At 44.2% G+C, this 21715-nt stretch overlaps 1 protein-coding gene across 2 annotated transcripts in view; it reads left to right on the top strand.

Moving 5' to 3' along the window:
* TTC3 (tetratricopeptide repeat domain 3) overlaps nt 1-21715 on the top strand; it is a 2698168-nt gene that overhangs the window by 173842 nt on the left and 2502611 nt on the right. For both annotated transcript variants that reach the window (XM_069636090.1, XM_069636092.1), the window contains exon 4: nt 12504-12633. In XM_069636090.1, coding sequence (XP_069492191.1) covers nt 12504-12633 — 130 coding nt within the window. The remainder of the gene's footprint in view (nt 1-12503; nt 12634-21715) is intronic.

The raw sequence follows: 21715 nt of genomic DNA, 5'->3' as shown, positions 1-21715 counted from the left end.
CCTCTTGTTTTCGTTATTTATAAACAACATTGCAGTTGGCGTTAACAATATGGAAGCTGACGCTCTGTCATTGGGTGGGACAAAATGAGGCATTCTTCTTTATGCCGATGTAGTTTTGGTATCTCAAGACACCAGCTGGCCTCCAAAAACAGCCAACATTCTCTGCAAGATGTAAAGAAAAAGAACTAATGATCTCTAAATCTAAAACCATGATTTTTACCCTGAATAAATATCCTAAAGACCATACTTGCTCCTTTATTTTATGGGAGATGTTGAATTGGAACAGGTGGAGGTTTGACTACCTAGGTCTACATGTACGGAATTCTACAAGATGGAGTACTCATTTGGCAAAAAGTGTGACCATGTTGGCCAGGAGAGGAATGGAAGTGATTAGTTTTGCTAAGCAGTATGGTGGGCAGAGTATATCTCACGCCATGGAGATTTACAGAATGCAGGCTTTTCCGGCTGCAGTTTTTAGAGAGAAATCGGGGGGCACAAAGATCCTAGAAACTTGGTAATGGAGGAAAATTGGATTCTTCAACGACACTTGAATGTGTCAAACTGTGTACCCAATGTTCCAATTAAAATGGAACTTGGCTGATATGGTATTGAGTATCTAATAAAAATGAAACCTTTGCGTTCTAGGTTAAAAGTATGGAATACCCACAAACCTTTGTTTTATCATGAGGAACTACGATTTGTTACCCCAGTATGGGGTTATCCATTTCCCATAGATTTCCTTTATTAACTAAATATCAACAAAATTGAATGTATCCCTTTTGTGGAGTAACCCTCCTAAACTGGGTCGTGATTATACATCTATGGTGAGAAATGCCTATGACTTCTGACACTCTAGACTCTAGAGAATGATGTAAGCAGTCTACTGATACACATTTAGTAGTACAATTTTTAGAGATTAAACATGGAAATGTATTTAGATATTCCCTTGATTGTTAAAGTTAGATTAGGAAAATTGACTATTCACCGGTTTACATCTCGTTGGAATGTAGGTCACTTTGACAAATATAAATATTGTATTGCGTGGGTTGAGGATGTGCAGCACTTTCCTAATTGTAGTTATGAAATACTTTGGGGCTACATTTTCATTACGAATATAATTTTGACATTCGATTGTATGATTTCTTTTGTGATTTTGTTTTAAGCGCATTTTAACATTTGAAATTTGTAATCGTGTGACTATGGAATGTAATGATTGTGTTAATTGTTGTTGATCATTTTGTATAGCTTATGCCGAAATAAACATTGATAATGTATCAATGTAAATTTGGTGGCACCCACCAGTTCCTCCTGAACCATGAGCACCCAGTCCACTAATAACTGACTTAGTCCCAGTTGGAAGGTTAAGTGGATAAAATAACCAATATCGGCTCCAGTCTTGCTATGTGGTGGCTCTAATGGAGGCTGGAGTGTGACATGCATAATGTCAGACACTCAATTTTAAAATTATGTTTACAAATACACCTTTTAAGTTGCCGTGGAAGAATGATTCTGTAACAGGTATACAATCCAGCTAATGCAATCATGAGCGAACATGTCGTATCCCTCTAGAAATGAAATTGCAAAAAAGCAAATCCTCTATGGTTTTGTGACCAAATTACTTGGTGTTTGATCATCGTCTTTGTATGGACAATTTACCAGACGGACACAACGCAGCGTCACATAGTTGCGATCAGTGGAAGTTCACCACCAGCTCAGTCACAATACATCCATCATAGGTATGCAAATTAGCTGAAAAGCTTTCTTTTTTTGCCACAGGTGGAAATTGCCATTGTTTTATAGGGCAGTGCTATTGCAGAGTTAGCTGGACTATGGCCATTTTCTAATCTCCCTAACAGGAGTCTTTTGTCCTCCGATCCTTTTGTAATACTATTGAGTACTAACAAATGTACTTCTGATCAGGCTTTTAAGACATTTATTTAATCTTCAAATTAACTGTCTTCTTGAAAGTGCTGCTATTAGCTAGCTTAATAAGCAGTGTAAGGTCCTCCAGTTACAAAAAATGCTTGTTAGTTGGTGGTGATCCATAGAGAGCACCCTTTTTCAGCTGCTTCTAACTTTGGAGCTATTGAAAACGAATACAATTTTATCCATCCATGCTTATTCATTTAAAGGCACACAAGGATAAAATCCTTTTGAAGGATTCTTGGTTTGCAGACCCTATTCCTAGACCCACGGATTGTTGTTTGGGCTGTAATTGGCACAATCTCAGACCCGGCCATGCCTGCTACCTTTTGGTAAGGGACGGCCACATTGGCTGTCATTTTGGCACACACATTTCTGCGTGGCCTTGTAGACCACCAAACATTTGCAATAGGAGGGTAGCTGTTCCAATTCAAGGTTCTCCCATTCAGCTTGTGGTCTGCTAACGCAGGCCCTACTACCCATTGTGCCCCTCCATGTTCAGTATGGCCAAACACTCCTAGCTGGAAGAGTGGCTCATTCATGTCCTTTTTACTCAAGCATCCACTGGCCCTTAAGTGTCGTACACGAAGAAAGTGTGCCAGACCAACCAAATTCAGGTGAGCTGAACAAGAAAGAGCCACATTGTGCTGGCTGAACTTCAATACTGCCATGATCCTGGAATAATTTCTAGTGGATGGGGATAGGATAGGCTGAGTCCGCTTAAAACCAGACTAAGGAACTTACTGGAACTGGAGAATTCCCCAGTCCGACAGTACATTTGATGCCAGCATGACATGGTTGCTGTCTACATGAGTCCGTGGACAATATTCCACTTAAAAACGGCAACTCGCCAACTATTAGAATGCTGTAATCCAAACTCTATCGGAGTATTGTTCACTGGCCCCAGGCATAACAGAAATTGGGAAGGCAGCACAATAGTGGCTGGATGGCATATGACTAGACCTACCAATGCCACTTATTCTAACAACTGGTACACATCTTATTGTTTGGGGCCCCCACTAAAACACGGGACGTTCTGGGGTTTATCAAACACATTCACATAATCGAATTGGATGAATTGGCGACAGTTCCTACTGCTCTGAAACCCAAACAGTTCATGAAAGGGAGGGCAGTCCTAGTCTACTCAGACAACTTGTTTGGCTGGGCTTATCCTCTGACTGCTCAGGTTATCCCACAGAAGCTGGCACTATCTGGGGACTGTTGAAACTCTTGCGTTTGTGGAGTATATCTCAGGAGTGAAGTACAGTTGCAGACTTTGATTCAGGCCTTCTCATAATCTGAACTGTTCACGCTACTGGTTCACGGTACCAGAGAACCTCTGCCACACCAATCTGGTGTGGCAGAGGTTAAACCGGTTTTGTAGACCAACTCGATGCTTAGTTTGACGGTTGCTGCATGTGATCCTGGGATCCCAGGGAGTGGGGATCCAATGCCCTATCACTTCTCTGGCCAAAGTTCCTGCTGTTACACCTTTTCCCTTCGCCCAGTCAGCCAGTCTCTTACACTGAGCCAGTGTGTGGGGAGCCCCGACTTTTTTGAGTTTATTAAATAATAAAGATGCAGGTAATTATAGTTCTGAAAGCGAAGCCTGTTAATCGGACCCCCCTTTCAAAATCCATGGCAAAAGAATAGTGCATATATATGCCCTGCAGCACTATCCTCCTGACCATTGCAGCGCCTCTCTTTAATGGCACAGGGCTGTTTCAGAGGTCATGTGCATTCCTGACCACTTCTGTGACCCGATGTCACTGCATGCTGAGGCTGCAATTTAACTTCTCCACCTCTGATACAAAATGCATACTTTCTGCCTTATCTGTCTGTCAGGTTAAACTCGCAAAATACCTTCTCCCTTCTTACTTCTGTGTATCAATTGAGCACTGGGGTCTCATAAATGGTTTGGGGTATTGAATCATATATGCAGTGACCACTTCCCCATTAATTTAAAGATTGTCTGCGCCTAGGGAGGACAGGTTGAACCGAGTATACTCCTCGAAGGTATCCCTGGACACCTTGCGGCGCAGACTAAAATGGAAGGAGGATAAGAAGAACTATTGCTATAGGCAGTATTATCAAGTCCATTGGAACTTGAGAATCTGCGGTTGGGGAATATAGAAAGTATAAATATATCAGAGGGGTTTGAAAGGCTGCTGACCCAACTCTCGCAGGTGTTCTCGCGTGAACTAGGCAAACAAGGTGGGAAGTGTAGGGGTGGGGGTGGTTTGACTGTCTGCTCGAGACCTAGGAAAAATCTTTTGCTAGCATTGGCGAGCATGGTAACTCCCAAACCTGCCACTATAAGGGCTAGATCCCACTACAAGAAAACCCTGGCAAATAGAAAATGGGAAATTGAGAAAGAGGCATGGGCAGCCTTGGTGGTAGCTGCAAAGAACGATAATTTGAAATTGTTCTGGGAAATTGCCCAGAAGGGCCCATACTATAAATATAACATGGACACCCCGGGCTGTAATGTTTCAGAGAAGGCCTAGGTGGACCATTTCTCAAGCCTTTACAGTGCAGGGCAGAAGGGCAAGCGCCAACAGCTAGCATGGGATGTAGTGAGGGGATGGGCACCGAGGCAATGGTCTTCTCAGTGGATGAAATCAGGAAGGCAATTGACCGACAGCGCTGTAACTGTGCTCCAGGCCCAGACAATGTGCCGGCTGACTTATTTGTGGGCTCCCGTACTGACACAAGGGTTTAACACAATATGTGGGCGGGCTCATTTCCCCGTCGTGGCTTATGACAGTTATTCAACCAATTTATAAAAAGGTCCCCAGGTTTCTCCTACTTCATATAGACCCATATCTCTTTTGGATTCCCTATTCAAAATACTAGGTCATGCCATTCTGGCCCGACTGGAGGCTTGGGTTACGAGTAGTTTTATCCTTTCACTGGTCCAGCTAAGTTTTAGGCCAGTGTTGGGCACAGCGGAGCAGGCACTCAACCTCTACCTGGTAATGGCACATTCTACCTGAAGGAAGAGCCCATCTACCTAGCATTCATGGACCAGAGCACAGCATTTGGCCAAGTTAACCGTACCAAGTTATGGGATAGGCTCGGGTCCATGAATTGTCCAGGGCCTTGAGTAAACTTGTTGGCAAGGTTGCATGGTTCCACACAAGCATGTGTCGGGAGTGGTGTAAATGGCAATGCACAGGCCTCTTTCCAGTTGAACTGGGGGTTCGCCAGGGATGTGTTGGTACCCCTGCTCTTCTGTCTATATATAAATGGGCCACATAACTATCTCCTAAAGGCTTCTCCTGATGTCCCAAAAATGGCGGGTCGGCCGCTACCAGTTCTAGTAAACATGGACGAGACTGTCCTGATGGCCCGCACACCAAGAGCCCTACAGGCACTCATCTTGTAGTATGCCACTTTTATGGAAGGGCTGGACCTGGTAGTAAATGCAGCAAAATCAGCGGTGATGGCTTGCTGGAAGGGGAGAAGGGAGATCAACTTAAGGACTATATATTGCAAGAATACTGTTATCCCCAGGGTCTTTTTATTTATTTTTTTTTTTTTTACTACCTCGGGGTCCGATTCTCTGCAAACGTTGGTGCTATGGCTCACATATCCAAGCAGGCATTGAAGTTCAAGCAGGCCTTAGGCGGGGTCTCATGGGCTTGGTCTATGTTTAAAGCCAAACCTACCGCCCCGTCGCTGCAGTTATGCAAGGGTAAAACGGCAACAGTGGCTAGATCCGGGATGGAATTGTGGGAGTCACTCGAATAACGGTGTGGTCCAGACTCTGGAGAATTTTGTAAGAACTTGCTGGTGTTCTCTACCTTGGCTCCACATTTTGGAGTACACATGGAGCTGGGCTGCACACCAATTGAGGATACAATCTCCCTGCAACCAGTATTAAAGTGACTTTATCATTACCCCATAACCTAAGCCAACGTAACGCATGAACTGATCATTTTCCTGTTGGATAAGGATTTGGGAGATAAGATTGCATGGCTACTCAATATTAAGATACAGTTGAGGGGGATTAATACCATTCATCTGTACCCTCTGAGCAGTACACTTTCTCGGAGAGAGATAAATCATTGGACAGTAGGTCTGTTCAAATCTGAGACGCTAGACGGAGAAAGTTCAGAAATTGCAAAACCTAAGAATCGTGGCCTGATGACCATAATGTCTCTGGGGTTCCATTGCTATTTGCTCTGGGCAGAATTACCTGCAGATTGTGTGCGCATATCCAGAGCAAGGTTTCCACCGAAGGGCCGTGGTGGTAACATGGTGCAGGGGGGGAGTGGACCGATCGTGTCCGGTATGCGATGCTCCCGATGAGGATTTCGCTCACTTGATCTTTTTTTGCTCTGTTTATGCATCGGCCAGAAGGTGGCTCATATGACCCTTATTGCATGGAACAGGGTTTTGTACAGTATCTGCCTACATTGATATACTTGTTGTGGGTGGGTTCTCCATGTGTGGGCTGGTCCCTGCTCTCATTTCAGAAAAAAAGTATTACACCAAAGGAAATGTTTGAGTATATTGCCCTGGAGGTAACACACCACCCAATGAATTGTACTTATAATCCTTTTTAGATGTTGTTATTCGCTGTTTTATTTAATGAATGTATGTTTTACTGAGTTTCAATTCGTAGATATTGTGCTATGTAATGTTTTTATGGATTGTTCACACATATCCTAAAAGAAAGATGATGATGATGTTGTTGAATTAGATTTACCCACCATTGACTCTCTGTGAATCTGCTTTGCTATTAAGCATTTTCAATTTGCGCTTCCACGCCCAATGGATATAGTGGGCCACACTAAGCACTATATGGAGATCTGAAGTACCTTTACAAAATTTCAGGGCATCCAAGGTTGAGTGTATGCCAGCAGCCCTGAGTAAGGGTCTCGGATACCAAGTTCTCAGTGAATTTAGCATGTCGCATATAAACAGAAAATGGGTTATTTCATCACCCAAACCACCTAGAGGGCAGGTTCCCAACCCAATAAGGCCCCAAGATTTAGTGAAGGTAGCAATTTGTAGCGTCCCCTTTCTAAATTGGACAGTTCTTTCATAGGGTGGATTTATATAGTCAAAATATCTTTCAAAGCCAAACTCTAGTTTACATGAAAGGTCCTATGGACCCAATTTTAGCCTAATGGTCGCTTCTACCAAATTTTCTCTGACCATGACAATTGCTTCTATTGTCCGCTTTCTCCACCGTATGGATTCTCCCACAGATCTCATTCTTGACGAAGGATTTTTTTCACATGCACAGTCCACTGTATAAACCACCCCAATCCCCCATGTTCAAAAGGTGCTTCAAGGCTTGTCAATATCTATCTAAGCTGTCAGTGCTCCATATCCTTACCCAATATAATACTGTGTTAAGGGAGACTAGTTCTCCAATAGGGCACACATCAAGCTCGAGGTGTAATAACACATTGGGAGAGCTTTGGGGAATCTGTAGTAGGTGTTTCAGAAACGTATTTTCTACCATCTCTAGGTTCATTGTACTGGCATAACCCCAGAGTTCTGTACCAAAGAGACGCTGATGGGGCTCGTTTTCTGTATAACTCAATGCGCGGGGAAACCACGCCTCTCCCATGTCTATTAAAGAAGAATCTAGTTGCTCCACTGTGCTTACCCAGATTAGTACTGGCCTTTTCTGTTTGGACGGATCAGTGATCACTCATGGAGTTTAATTCCTCGATAATCATACAGTGGTACCTGTTCTTATTTTCATCCAGCCTCCGTGATATTCAGTGCACATTGTTTAACAAACTGCGGTTTGAAGACGATGACCTTCGTTTGTTCAGATTAAGGCCAAGGTCTTCACATTTCCTCAGGAATATGGCTAGGGTGGTTTTTAGCCCTAGTGGAGTAAAAGACAAAGTACAGCATTTCATCACACTTGCCTTGTGAATACTCGAGGGTTTCCATCGGACAATAAGGACCCCCACCCCCACCAATAAGGGAAGCATGTCTTGTTGAGCCTTGCGTTAGTCCTTTTCTTTTGAGGAAGGACTCTGTTTGATCCATTGCAGGAAGTATCCTTGGTGCCCCTTCCAAAATGCATGTTTCTACTAGCCATTAAATTGGGCAGGAGCCTGGGTCAACCGGGAGACATGCTTTCTTCTGCCCACCCCCACCCTTTCTCCGTTTCTTATAGGAAGGCTTGGTACTTTAGGTCTAAGCCCAGCCCTACAGATAAGTGGTCTATCAGCTTTTTTTACTCCATATAAATGGGCAAATACAAAAAATAAAAATAGGATGTAAAAATAATCTCAACAAAAAATAGGAAACAGACTTCGGGGCTTGTGCCTCTGCTCCCCCACACAGTTACATGGATATGGTTGGAATCCGAGGTAAACCTGCATCTTTTAATCTGTATGAATAACTAGAACAAAAGAAATATTACAAAAAAACTTTTTTTTTTACTCTTGTATGACCCCATTGGCAATGGGACTTACTTCATTTTACTCCCAACTTTCAAAAACAGGGAGTACAATACTCCCACTTCAAAATCTTATCTGGAGCACTGCCTAAGCCCCCCATGTTTAGTACCAATGTTATGTAGTCTTTTCGCTCCAACAAAGCCCTCACCTTGCCTTTGCTGTTGTGAGGCACAGAGTCTGCCCCTCATGTCGTCTCACACCCACTAGATGTGGGAAGTGTGGTGCTGGTATATCTTGACTGTGCTGAGAATATTCTGAAATTCAGATGCCCTCCTGGTCTTATTTTGGTCAGAACACTTTAGGAACAATCCAGTAGATGGATCAGGGCCACATAGTCATGAATTACTAAGGGGGCTGTAGCCCAATACTGGAAGGAATTCATGGAACATCCAAAGGTTTTGAGGCTGCATTTGATGGTGCTACTATGATGGACGTTTGTTAGTCTGCCACTTGGGTTTGCTTTGTTTCTAGCTGCTAGTCTGCCGTTAGATAAATTAGGTCATGTGTGGGCACTTAATTTATTCTTGCTTAAATTGAATCTAGGTGGTGAATTTTGGGCATGTGGCATGGTGTCCATCTTCCGTACTGCTTTATATATCCTCAGCCATTTGGACTGGGACATGAGGAGGCATGTAGAAGTAACTCCCAGATTACTTGCTGGTAATCCTCAGTACTGTCCTATATTTCCTGACCAACTACTACTTCTGACCCTTCCACCACATTTGCTGATCTTGATTGAATTTGTTCACTCTGTGTACGTATGACTAGGGAGGGTGACACTACTTATACTGCCCACCCAAAAGGTGTGCAGCCAATATGTATTTTATTATATATGAATGTTCTTTTTTAACCCAGGGGTGCCTGTCTCAAGCTGTTGGTCATCCTCATTTGTTTTGAACGGGACACAGAAGAGTAGGACTCTGATTGATGACTATTACCGATAAGTGTTAAAATGGGTTTCTAGAGTCTGGCCTGGTGGACAGATCTTAGGAGGCCACCGAGCTATAGTGAACAGGGGAACTGAGAGTTTAGCTAAACCCAATGAAGGTAAGCGTGGAGAGTGGTTGATGCTTGGTCTCAGGAGAAGGAGAGTGGGATCAGGGGTCCACAATGAGTCCACACAGTGAAGCATGCAATAATTCAATTTAGGCAGAAATACTATACTTATGGACCCAAAAAAGCACACTAAGAAATGAAATGAGCAGGTAGTAATATCACACAATACTCGATTATCAAACCTATATAGTCACATTTCGGTTTTTAGGAACACATACAATAGCTTAGACAACTAAAAGAAGGTACATAGTTTGCAGTAGAATGAAACCAGTTCACAAGAATTATACCCTAACTTTATAAATCCAATCCCTCTGATGTATGGGGCCTTGTGTCCAAAAGTCGCAAAGCTTCTTCTTATGTGAGGGGACTGATGTTGGAAGAGTTGAAGATGTTGAAACTGTTCTAGAAGATAGTTCAACTAAGTTACAGGTAGGAAATATGATAGTCATATCTTTTAAATACCAGTTTTTACAGCAGTCGATCAAAAAGCTATGGAATTACCAAAGTTTATTCTAAGGAGAACAGGGAGAGGCGAATGTGTTGCAATTACTTTCCCCTTGACGGATTTTCTCAGATGACTAGGTGGGTCGACTGGGGGTCGCCGGAGGTAGCTTTTCCCACTGTTGGCTCCAGTGAGAGATGCCGAGGAGCTGCGGTGCAAGGATTCTTCCGGTTTGTTCTAGGAGCAGGGTGCAACTGTTTGTGAAGAAGAAATGCAGAAGGCACCGATGCAGACCTCTTCAGGACACTTCACCCGACGAGGGAAGACAAGTTGCAGCTGTGGTTACCACGCACAACTGACAGCAGGTGTCTTTCCAGTCGCAGTTAGACCTTCCAGAGCAGGTTCCCTTGATGATGGGATGCTGTAATTCAGCAAGAAGGCGACTTATCCCACAAGCACAACCACCAAAGTACCGGCGACGATTGTGGAACGGTGATGATTCTACAGAGGTAGCCCACTGGAGAGCTGATGGGTCCACCAGGGAGTCCAGGGACACCTATGATGGCTCAGGAAGGCTGAAACCTCAGAAATGCATTGCGATTGGTTGGGTCCACTAGTCGAATGGTTGAAGCACCACTTGCAGCCTTCGAAGATCAGGTAGTCCAGCAGGGCTACACCGGCCCAAACGCAGGAAGGGGATGCTGGCCTCTTCGGGAGTCATCCATGGATCTTCAGTCGGCTGCTCTTCTACGCAGGATACTTGGCTCCAACGCTGATCTGCAGAAATGGCTGAAGGAGTCCTCTTATCCTAAAACCTGGCTGGACGCAAGTTGAAGCCTGCCAATGGTAAGGATTGCACGATTCAAACAGCCAGCAGTGGTCCAATCAGCGACCACTGTAGGTTTCACTCATGTGCACACACAGACTCTCTGGCACCATAGATGTGGAGTGGGACCAGACCGTCTCACCCGCAAAAGCAGCAGCTTTCCTGGGCAAGTGCATGACCTTAATATGGGATATCCTGAACTGAGAAGGCAGGAAAAAGGACAAACAATATGACCAAAGAACAACCGAAAATCTTGTGGCACTGCCATTTTAGGGCACTAGTCATGTTTAGTAGCCAAACGCAGTAAACGCGAATGTGCACACTTAAAATACTGACAAAATGGTAGAAAGGCAATTGCTGCTGCTAGCTTTTCTGTAAGCGCATATAGAAGTAATAAAAAAGTGTAAAAGCCTAGGGTGGTTCAAATGTATCCCCAGTGCACTGCATTGTAAGATGGTGTGTCCAGTGTTAAAAAGTTAGCAAAAAGTTAAAAAGACAAAAAGGAAACCTAGTTTCCCAGTACTGATAGTCTTAAGGGCCAATAGGTTTCCTCATAAGCAAATGAGCAAAAGGCCAGGGGAGTGAACGGAAGGCTTCACTTCCCTATACAGTCAAGACCGGTTCAAGAACAAAACAAAACCTTTGGGGGTCCGTAGAATATGGAGGGAAAGTTTCCTAACAGTAACTAATCTGGGCACTAAGGGCATTCCAAAAATCTTAAGAACTGCCATTTTGCTAATATAGCTGCTGTTTAGGTAGGGCCTTAAAATCCACAACCTCTGATCGGTTTTTGAGCAAACCAAAAAGTGCAGTAAGAAGTTCTCTTGTCAAAGGGTGTACCCAATGAAGTGTTAATTCAGATAATTATATATTTTATTTGTTTCAGTGGGAATGACTAAATTTATTAATTGCATTCAAAATTATTGTGTTGGTTTTTTATCAATAGTATTTAAACCACACTCCATAAAACTGAGCATTTTGTTCCTCCGATATGTTTTTAAAAGGGTTTGTTGAAGTAATGAAGGGCCTTGTCTATCTGTAAATTATGTGCAAATTATTTACCCTTTTGTTGGATATGCATGCTCTAATTTATCTTGAAAAGCCATGCACTTCTTGGGTAGGCATTTATGTTAATGTTTATTTCACATTGGCCCCAGCTTCGACATAGGCCCCAGATTGCCCCAATTGTAAACCTGGGATATCTTGAACGTTGGATCCTATTCTCAACAGATGGTGACCCCAAAGTGTCAGGACCAGTATTCCTTTCGACCAATAAGTTGGTAGGCCTCTCCCACTGATTAATGTGTGAGACTGAATCCTATTTGAGCCTACGAAAGTACAAACCTACTTCTGGTGTGCCAACATTCTAACTTGGTACCTGAGGATCCCAGTACACCTTTGATATGGCAAGTGACCCTAAAAAGAATGGTAATGGACAGAGAATACTCTTACTTAATTCAAATGAAAGCCCTCGATAATCTACAACACACTGACTGTTTACATTCCCATATTAAAAGTAATTCTATCCTGTTCCCTCTGCAAAAAAGTTCTTGACTGCTTGACCTCTGCTACTTATAGTTGAGCTGAGGAAATCTTAAGGATCGCCTGTTTGCTAAGGTTTGGGAAGGCGACACCATAACCTCAACAGTGCATGAAGCGAATCCTCCTAACAGCTAGATGCTGCGAGTGCACAGCATTGCTTCCTCTGCGATACTGCTGTGACAATGAGGTCGGCAAAACAACATTATATGATTGTCACCGATTGCATCTTCATGGACATTTGTGTTTTGAACTGCTGTCTATTTTTGTTTTGAAACAGTTGATCCTGTAAAAAGATGGTGCAATAGACCATTAAGTGAAATCGAAGAGGACTGTGATGTACTGAAGATCCGCATTTTCTGGCCACTTCTATTTAGTAAAGATGATCTAGATGGATGTGCACTAATTAGGTAACCTTTTACTGTCATGTTGGTATTTGCTTTCTTGCTTTTGATGTACAGTCTTTTTGCATCTATGCATGTAAACAATGGCTATCAAATATGCTGAAAACTACAATTGCAGTGAAAATCTGCGCACACATGTGCAACACACTGCCACTAGAAATGATAGCCTACACTACCTACCTGTTTGCTATCTGACTGTTCCTACCAAGTCTCCAGCCTTGAGACATGCGCTCCTCCACTGCCAAACAATGCGTCCCACTCATTGCCAACTGTGCGTGCACAGACCCCTCTACTATCTCACCTAATGTTCTTTATAACCTAAGCGTTCCAATGATGTACTGCTCCTGATTCTTGACTCACTGTGCCTGCCATCTGTCCCATAGTGTCAACGCTCACTCTTTGCCTCATATGGCACCTATTGCGCAAATTACACGAATGCCCAATGCTTCTTGTACTCAATCAGCAAAACTAAACAGACCAACTTTTGCACTACCCTAGCATAATCGAACTTGCCCATTTGTGCATTACATTTGCAAAACTAAACCTACCTATTGCTGCATTCTACTGGCATAGTCGATTTAGCCTGTTTTTCACTGCCATAGCATAATCGTATCTGCCCATTTGTGTATTCTATTTGCAAATTGAACCTACCTATTGCCGCATTAGACTAGCAAAATCGATTTAGCCTGTTAACCTGGTGAGTCCTGGGTTCTGCACTGCCCTCGCAAAACTGAATCTGCTTATCTTTCCATGTCACTTGCACAATTGAATCAGCCCTCCTGTTAGACCTGAATCTAACCACTCTGCAAAAACACAACTCAAGTCGCATTTGCATACGCCCTACTCCTGTAATTGACCATTGTGCTCATTTGCTAGTGCCCAGCCCACAGCACTTCCTACCTCCCATAGCTCTACAGCCCAACCTACATCGCAGTCACAATTATGCCTGCCTGGCTCATCCTCACTATGTTCCCTTTTGTTGTCGTGCATAATATGCCTTGCAGCAGAAACCGCTATATACCTATTAGCAATGGACTTGCCAAACTCGGCTGCCCAAGACACCACCCCATCCCCTGTCCCACACCTTTCCTGCCTACCCTGCGACCATTCCCCCACATTGCCCATTCATACCACACCACCAAAGTCAGCACCACACTAAACAACCCCCTATCAACACTAAATATGTCCAAACCAACACCAATCCGATCCCCCTCAAACCTCCAGAATACTGGCCCACAGCCAACCCAAACCTCACAACCTGCAACAATAGACTAGGCTCTAGACTTCACACCTCACCGAGTAAATCACCGGCAACATCCAGGACTAAGGCCATCAACAACCACCAACGTCACTAACATTGCATTGTTAAAATGTGCTCTACTTAATGTCAGATCCCTTGTGGCTCATCCCACCGAAATCGCGGACATTACCCTCTCAGCAGATCTCGACTTCTTGCCACCACAGAAACCTGGCTACCTGATGCAGCAGGTCCCTATCTAACCCTTGCCGTTCCTGACAAATACACGATCATCAGGGCCGACAGACCCAATGCTCGCGGAGGAGGTGTAGCCATTATATTTAAATCCTCACTCAACATTAGATCTGTTACTTCCCTCCCACTAAAATCATGCGAGCACCTCACCATTAAAATACAAACCTCCCCGAAGAGTACCATCACCTTGGAACTAATATATAGACCCCCAGATCCCACAAATACCTTTGAGGAAGACATCACCTCTCTCATAGCCGAGCACTCCAAGCCTCCCTCACAAAACATCATTCTAGGTGATGTCAACCTGGGGTACAATGACCCCAATGACACTCCTGCGTCCTCCCTTGCTAATGCCCTCTCTGAACACGACTTTACTCAACTCCTCACTCTACCTACCCATCAGAAAGGCAGAACCATCGATTGGATCGCTGCCCATTATTGCAATATCACCTGCAAAGCCCCCAAACCTCTCCTATGGACTTACATCTCCTCATTTCCTTTGACATTAGCATTAACATCCAGAACCCCAAACAATGCCCCCCCCCCCCCCCGCACCAGCCTGTCTGACCAGAAACAAGCGCAACATTACCACGGAAACCCTTACACCGCTGGTTCTCCCCATCCTAAATACGCTCCCTGCCACTACTGATCTCAACCTACTAGTCGGTACCTACAATGACGCCATGACCAAAGCCATTGACGCCGTTGCCCCACTAAAGTTACGCAAAGGCAAACCTAGAGCGCATTTGAACTCTTGGTACACACCTGAACTCAAATCACTTAGAAAAAAAGAAAGCCAAGATGGAAACCCTATGGAAAACAATTCCATCAGTTGAAAATAAAACAGTGACCATTTCCTCCCTTTACAAAAAGGATAATCTGCACCAAGAAGGAAGCCTACAACGTCAGAATAAATGACGCAGCATCCTGCACTAAAGAACTTTTCACCATCCTAAAGGAGCTAGAAAATCCTAACCCTTTGACGGATACGTCTCTGAAAGATAAACCTTGGTGCACAAGCATCCAAAATGCCCTTGCTAATAAAATTACCGGCCTCCAAACGAAAATTGAGACCAAGCGACTTCAACTCTCCAACAGTAACCCCTCCTCCCCGAGCTTACCTACCACCACTAATACCAACACTGGTTTCACATTAAAAAAGGTTACCATACCAGAAGTCGAAAAAATTATAACATCCCTCAAACCGTCAAATTGCAAAGGAGACAGCTGCCCTGTCCACATCATCAAAGATGCAGCAAGAGACCTATTCCCCCTTCATCTCTAAGCTCATCAACCTATCCTTCTCCACCAACTCAGTATCCAATAACCTGAAACAATCATGGGTTCTCCCTCTTCTAAAAAAAACAATCTCTAGACCCAGCCATTCCCACTAATTACAGTACCATCACTACGGTTCCATTCTTGCTAAAAAATCTTGCCTATGTGCAAATTCAGGATTACTTAGAGACCAACCAACTGTTAGGATTGCGTCAATCTGGCTTTTGACCTCAACATGGAACAGAAACCGCCCTTTTTGACGTCAAAAGTCAGATTGATGACATTAAACACAAAGGCAAGGCTGACACCCTACTCCTCCTAGAACTCTCAGCAGCCTTCGACCTGGTCGACTATAAAATACTCTGCAACCACCTCTCCTCCGCTGACCATTTCTCCCCCTCTGCTGTCATGTGGATACAATCCTTCTTGGCCAACAGAACCATGACGGTTTTTTCATCCGCAGCAGCAGCAGACCCTATCCCAATCACCTGCGGCGTCCCACACGGATCCTGTGTTTCCCCCACCCTCTACAACATCTTTACAAAGACTCTCTTTGACAAACTGGACCATCTGGGTGTCACCTACACCAACTAGGCGGATGACACCCAGATGATACTCACCATCTCTGGTAACTACAATGTTACGTCATTCGGATCAACAAAATCTTCTCCATCATTCAGGCATGGATGGCCACACATGGCCTCTGCTTGAATGATGAGAAGACCGAACATCTCCTTGTCGGATCACCTAATAACTTACAGAAACTTAGCCCGGACTACACCAACATCATTATCGATGGCAACACTATCCCCATCGCTAAAAATGTGAAAACCCTTGGCTTTTATCTTGACGCCAACACCAACCTCACTAAACAAGTAAACACAACCGCCTCAGCCACTGCCTACACTGGGAAACTAATTAGAGCCTGCAGACCTTTTTTATCCACCAGCAGCTGCCTCACGCTGGCTAGGGCTCTCATACAATCCAAGTTAGACTACTGCAACAGCCTTTACCTAGGCGCTAACCAATCTATCATCAACAAACTACAGGTTCTCCAAAATAATGCGCTACGAGCAGCACTAAACATTTCTAGGCGTGAGCACATCTCTGCCACTAGAATCTCATGCAAATGGCTCTCCATTCAACATAAAATAGATTTAAAAACCCTATGCCTTACCTACAAAGCCTTAAACCACCTTGCCCCTCCCTATCTCACAAGCAAATTCACCATGAAGCCAGCCACCAGAATTACCAGATCCTCCAACACTCTATCCTCAGTGTCCAGATTCACCTCTAAAAGAGCCGGCGGCTCGAGTTTTACAGTCCGCGCCTCTCAACTCTGGAACACCCTACCTCTCAACATCAAACTGACAAAATCCTTCCAACTATTTAGGACACTTTCCATTGGATGGTTACTGAATAAAAACCTACCTTAGCTTGATTTAGCCCACTATAAATTGTATATATTGTACATGCATAAATGCCACAACTGTGTGTCTAATTACCTCGAACTGTGTATACTGTACATAACGTTACAAATGTACCATTGCAATTCTTATTTACTGTGCCTTGTAACCTATCCTTAAGCGCCCAGTTACTCCCGGGTCTGGAGCACTATATAAATAAAATAAACAAAATATACATGCTAAAAATAACTTTGAATCAGGAGTTTAATCAACACCAATCATGGACTTTTGTATTGAAGAGATTAAAGGAGGCTATGAAGTTTGTGTTCAGATTAGTGGAATACAGTGTAAACTAACGAGCGATTTATCTAAGATGCTGGATTTACTTGGTGGTCCCTTGCCCCCTCACCTGCAAGTTTGAGCCTAGATCACACTCTTCTCCTTTCCCCCCTTACCCACTCCAATTGTGATCTGTTCTTTGAAAACTTCCTCCCTTCATGTCAGTCTTTCTCAACCCTGTAAATGCTTTGTGATAATTATCTATGCAAACCTTATTGTTTCTGCCCATTGACCGCTTTTCTGCCTTAGTTGAGCTTGGTATTTATTTTTTAATGAAGTATTCTGGCTTGAAGATCAAAACTTTCACTGTTAAAAACCAAATCGTGGAAATGAAGAGTCAATCGTTTGTTAGTGCGGTGTCAGTTTTATACCAAATCCCCTCTCCTTGTGAGACTCCCAGCACTTTTTGCTGGACCTCTGGAACTTATACTTGTTCTCCTGAATGAGGGGAGTCTTTCTCCTCATTTCTTTTTGCTCGGACCATAGGAAACCCTGTTCATTGTTTTACTTTATTTTGTGGTGTCATGCTTTCCTCCACCCTTGGTTAAAGGCATTTGTGTTACACGTTTGCAGCACACCGCACCCTATGTGCCGTGTTGCTGGGAGCCCTTTGGACTTTCCTTTTTATATTCTTTTAATTCCCTTCAGAACTACTGTTCTCAAGATTAGGAGGATGCATTTTATCCTGCTTCACTTTTCCTTTTGAGAGATCAGCACACACCACACACCACCCACCACCCTATGTGGAATGTTGAGGGGTCACCCAGTATCCCATTTCTCTCTGCTCCTGTAACATTTCTGTTACAGTAACAAGCAAACAAGTATGTCTGATGACAGTGTTCTACCGACTTTTGAGCTATTCTTGCTCGCAGGCTGTTTTCACAGCTGCGGCTAGGCACAGAAGGGTCACTTTTTTTCCAACATGGTGGCTTCTTTCTTTTTTCGCCATTTCTTGCGTGATTGTTCTTTGTTGGTTAAACCAGTACGAATTTAAGGCTACAGTCATTAGTCCTGCGCACTGATATAAATATGATTTTATGTGTATGCTGCTTGGGATGGTGTATCCTGCCAGCCTAAAGCCAGTAAACACGTGAAAATACTTGGGTTTTACACCAAGCTCTAAGCGCAAACTGGCTTATTATAACCAATTGTATTTAAATTAAATCAATTAAAAAAGAAAATCTAGTTTGGGTTAGTCTCTAAAGAATGAGTCTGATATGACAAGATAAGTTCAAGAAAGCTGCTGGTTAGCTGCATTTTCAGACCTTGCAGCACACAGTTCACGTAGGTGACCCCAAACCCCATGGCCCCCCCCACTCTGTCGGGCTCAGACTTCACATGTCACAGTTGAGCACAAACTTTCCGGGGGGGGGGTACCTTGCCCCAAGCTCATTGAACTTCTGGTCTCCCTGAATGGCGCTCGGACCCCTTTCAGGTGTTGAAGACTTTCCAGTGTGCATGGTTCTTTTACCAGACCACCGCAGGACCACTTTGACTCACAGTTCACATTTACTTTCACTTGATTCTCTTTTGCCGTTTGTTCGCCTTTTAGCTTCGAACAATGTACCTTTCAAATAGACTTTCGAATGGGCTACTTCCTTTCACCGGACAGCTCCGTTACTTAGAATCGCTGATCTCACAGCTGCCTTTTACGTCAAAATTCATTCAGAGATCTGCCTTTCTTAGTATCTCATCCACACAAGTGCAACCTTTACTTGTGATATAATGTTGCTACTTCATTCGCTTTAACACACACCGGTCTCTCAGGTCGCTTGCCAACTCACCGGCTGTGTGCGCTTCTTTCTTATTTTGCTACATCGAATTTACGAGTCAAGGTTGGTACCACTGCCTAGACCTCACCTCCTCAGCTCTGATGTTCACCCGGGAGGGTCACTTGTGTCCTTGGAACAAAATGAAATCTTCACTTGTGGGATCTGGCCTTCTCCATGTGTCTTTCACGGTCTGTCGGAGGCAACAACCTCCAGTAGGGAAGCCTTGGGGTTTTCGGCCTGCTGCTCTCGACCTTTGGTCCATTGCTCTGCTGCAGTAGGCGTGCCTTCGTCCCAGAAGTTCTGCTCATACTCGTGTTCCGCATTTGCTCAGTGTGTCTTAATGTGTTGCCTTTTATTCGTGTGAGGAGAGCTAACTGGTATCAGATATATGCACTTAGTGTACAGTGCTCGACTTTGCCTGACCCGATTAACGTGACATGTCCAGTACGATGTGAGAGCAGCCATACAGATAAGGGGTGTATCAGCCACTTTTACTCACTAGAAATTTGCAAATACTCCCAAAAAATTAAAATAGTGAGTAAAAATACTCCAGAAAAAAATAGTAAAAAGACATGTAGAATCTTGCGCCCCTGCTTTCACTGTTACAGCTCCATGGATATGTTTGGACCAGTAGTACATGTAGCACCACAAGAAGAAACCACTATTTAACTGCCTGATTGAAAGAAGTAAACATGTATCTTTTAATGTGCATGAATAACCAGGTTCAAAGAAATAAATATTACAAAAACATTTCAAGTTTTCAGTTAAAACATATTTTTACTCGCTTATAAAATACTCTCATTGGGAAATGAACTTACATTTTTTACTCCCTAAAACATCATTTTACTCCCAACTTTAAAAAAATAGGGAGTAAAATACTCACATTTCCAAATCTTATCTGGAGCACTGTGTGAGAGAGTTAGTCTGGTTACTCTGTCACCCGCTTCCGTGGCCCAGTGTTTGTGTAAAAAAGGGGGAGGAGGGGAGAGTTGAGACTGCGGAAAACCCTACAAAGTAGGATGAAACAGATGAACAAGAAAGGGGGGGGGAGGTCTGCATCTCACTATCGGCTGTCTCATCCCCAGTCCCTGAAGACCCCTCACCCAGGTGGGTGATCCTCCCGCACTGGTCCACCACCAGGGTCTCGATCCAAAGGTGATGGCTGTGCCCTGGCCACCTCAGATCGATCCCTGGGGACTAGCGGGTGAGACACGCTCTGGTTTCTCACACTAGCTACTAGGATAGTTATGTACCAAGAGGTCAATTACTTACCTTGAAATACATTGGGTCCTTGGAAAACAATGTGTTTTAAAGTGTAATTGGGTTTTGTTTTCCCTGAATTGCTCCGTGCATTCTAAAATAGTTATTGAATGTTCATACTTATCATTGAGTAGCTTGAGGCACCTCCAGAAAGTAGTTGTTTTTACTAGCTCTGAATTGTTCTACAAAGTAATGTTACAATGCCAGTAAGACAGAGATTCTCCTCATCGGCACACCTGCTCCCTCTTTTCCTGTCACTGTTGCCGGCCTCCCTTGCCCCTCTTCCTGCTCCCACCTGTGAGGCTAAAAACCTTGTCATCTTCGACTCCACACTCTCCTTCTCTCCTCACATCTCTGACATTTCTAAGCGGTCACACTACCAACTGCACTGCCTCAGAGGTATTCTTCCTTTCCTCTCCCCCCCTCCCCCACCCCCCATCCCCCAGAAGCTCATTGTTTCCAGAGCTCTGGTTCTCTCTAGGCTGGACTACTGCAACAGCCTCTTTCTAAATCTGCCAGCTTCTACTCTTGGCCCTCTGCAACTCATTCAAAACAGGACTGCGAGACTGATCCTTAGCCTCTCAAGCCCAGGGATTGTATCTCTCCAGCACTGAAATCTCTGCACTGGCTGCAAGGATTAAGTTCAAAATCCTCTGCATTGTCCACAAGGCCTTCCGGGGCCTGGGGCCTCCATACCTCTAACTCTCTCTTCGTACATATCTTCCTTTTTGAGCTCTTTGCTCCTCCGCCTCCAACTCCCTCAGGGTCAGTCTCTTCTCCAAGCAGCGAGTTGGTGATAGATGTCTGTCTTTGGCTGGGACCTCCCTCTGGAACAGCCTCCCTGCATTTCTGAAACTGTAGGAGAACCAACTCCTGTTCCGGCTGCACCTCAAGACCTTCCTCTTTGCTTGTGCTTTCTCTCTTCCTCTCCCTTGCTGAGCTCCTGGATGAAACTGTACTGGTCATCTGGCTGCCCTCTGATCTCTGGGCCAGGTGCCCTCCCTGCCAGTTGCAAACCTGCACTGCCGCCTGGCAACCCCTGTACTTGGGGTCTGTTTTCTTTATCCCTACAGTCCCCCCTACCAGCACTTGGACACTTGATGTCTGCACTTACCCTTTGCACTTGCCACCTGTTTGTTCCCATGTACTGCACTGCCCCCTCCCTTTTCCCACTGCACTTTTCCTCTTCCCCCTCCCTGCGCTTGCCCGATCTCAATATCGCCTGGCCTAGTAAGATCGTTGTCTCTGTATTTCCTTTGTTCCCCCTCCCTTGCCTTGCCGTGCCTTGAAACACTTGTGTATAGGCCCTTTATAAATGCCATATCATACAAGGTGTATACTTGTAACTGGGTTGGTTTATTATGTGATTTCTGTAACCAAGTGTCACTGCATGACTGAAGCGGTCTACTACCCTTGAATTACTGATGGTATTCTAAAGGTATGTCTAACCTGGTTTTACTCCCCAAGAATAGATGACTGCCATTCTGAATGTGTAATAGGTTTGACTTACCTTGACTACTGATTGTATTCTCAATAAGGTT

This window comes from Ambystoma mexicanum, chromosome 7p (genome assembly GCF_040938575.1).
Source record: "Ambystoma mexicanum isolate Mex_15411 chromosome 7p, UKY_AmexF1_1, whole genome shotgun sequence".
NCBI classification, from domain to species: domain Eukaryota; kingdom Metazoa; phylum Chordata; class Amphibia; order Caudata; family Ambystomatidae; genus Ambystoma; species Ambystoma mexicanum.
This window is presented reverse-complemented; position numbering and strand designations above follow the sequence as displayed.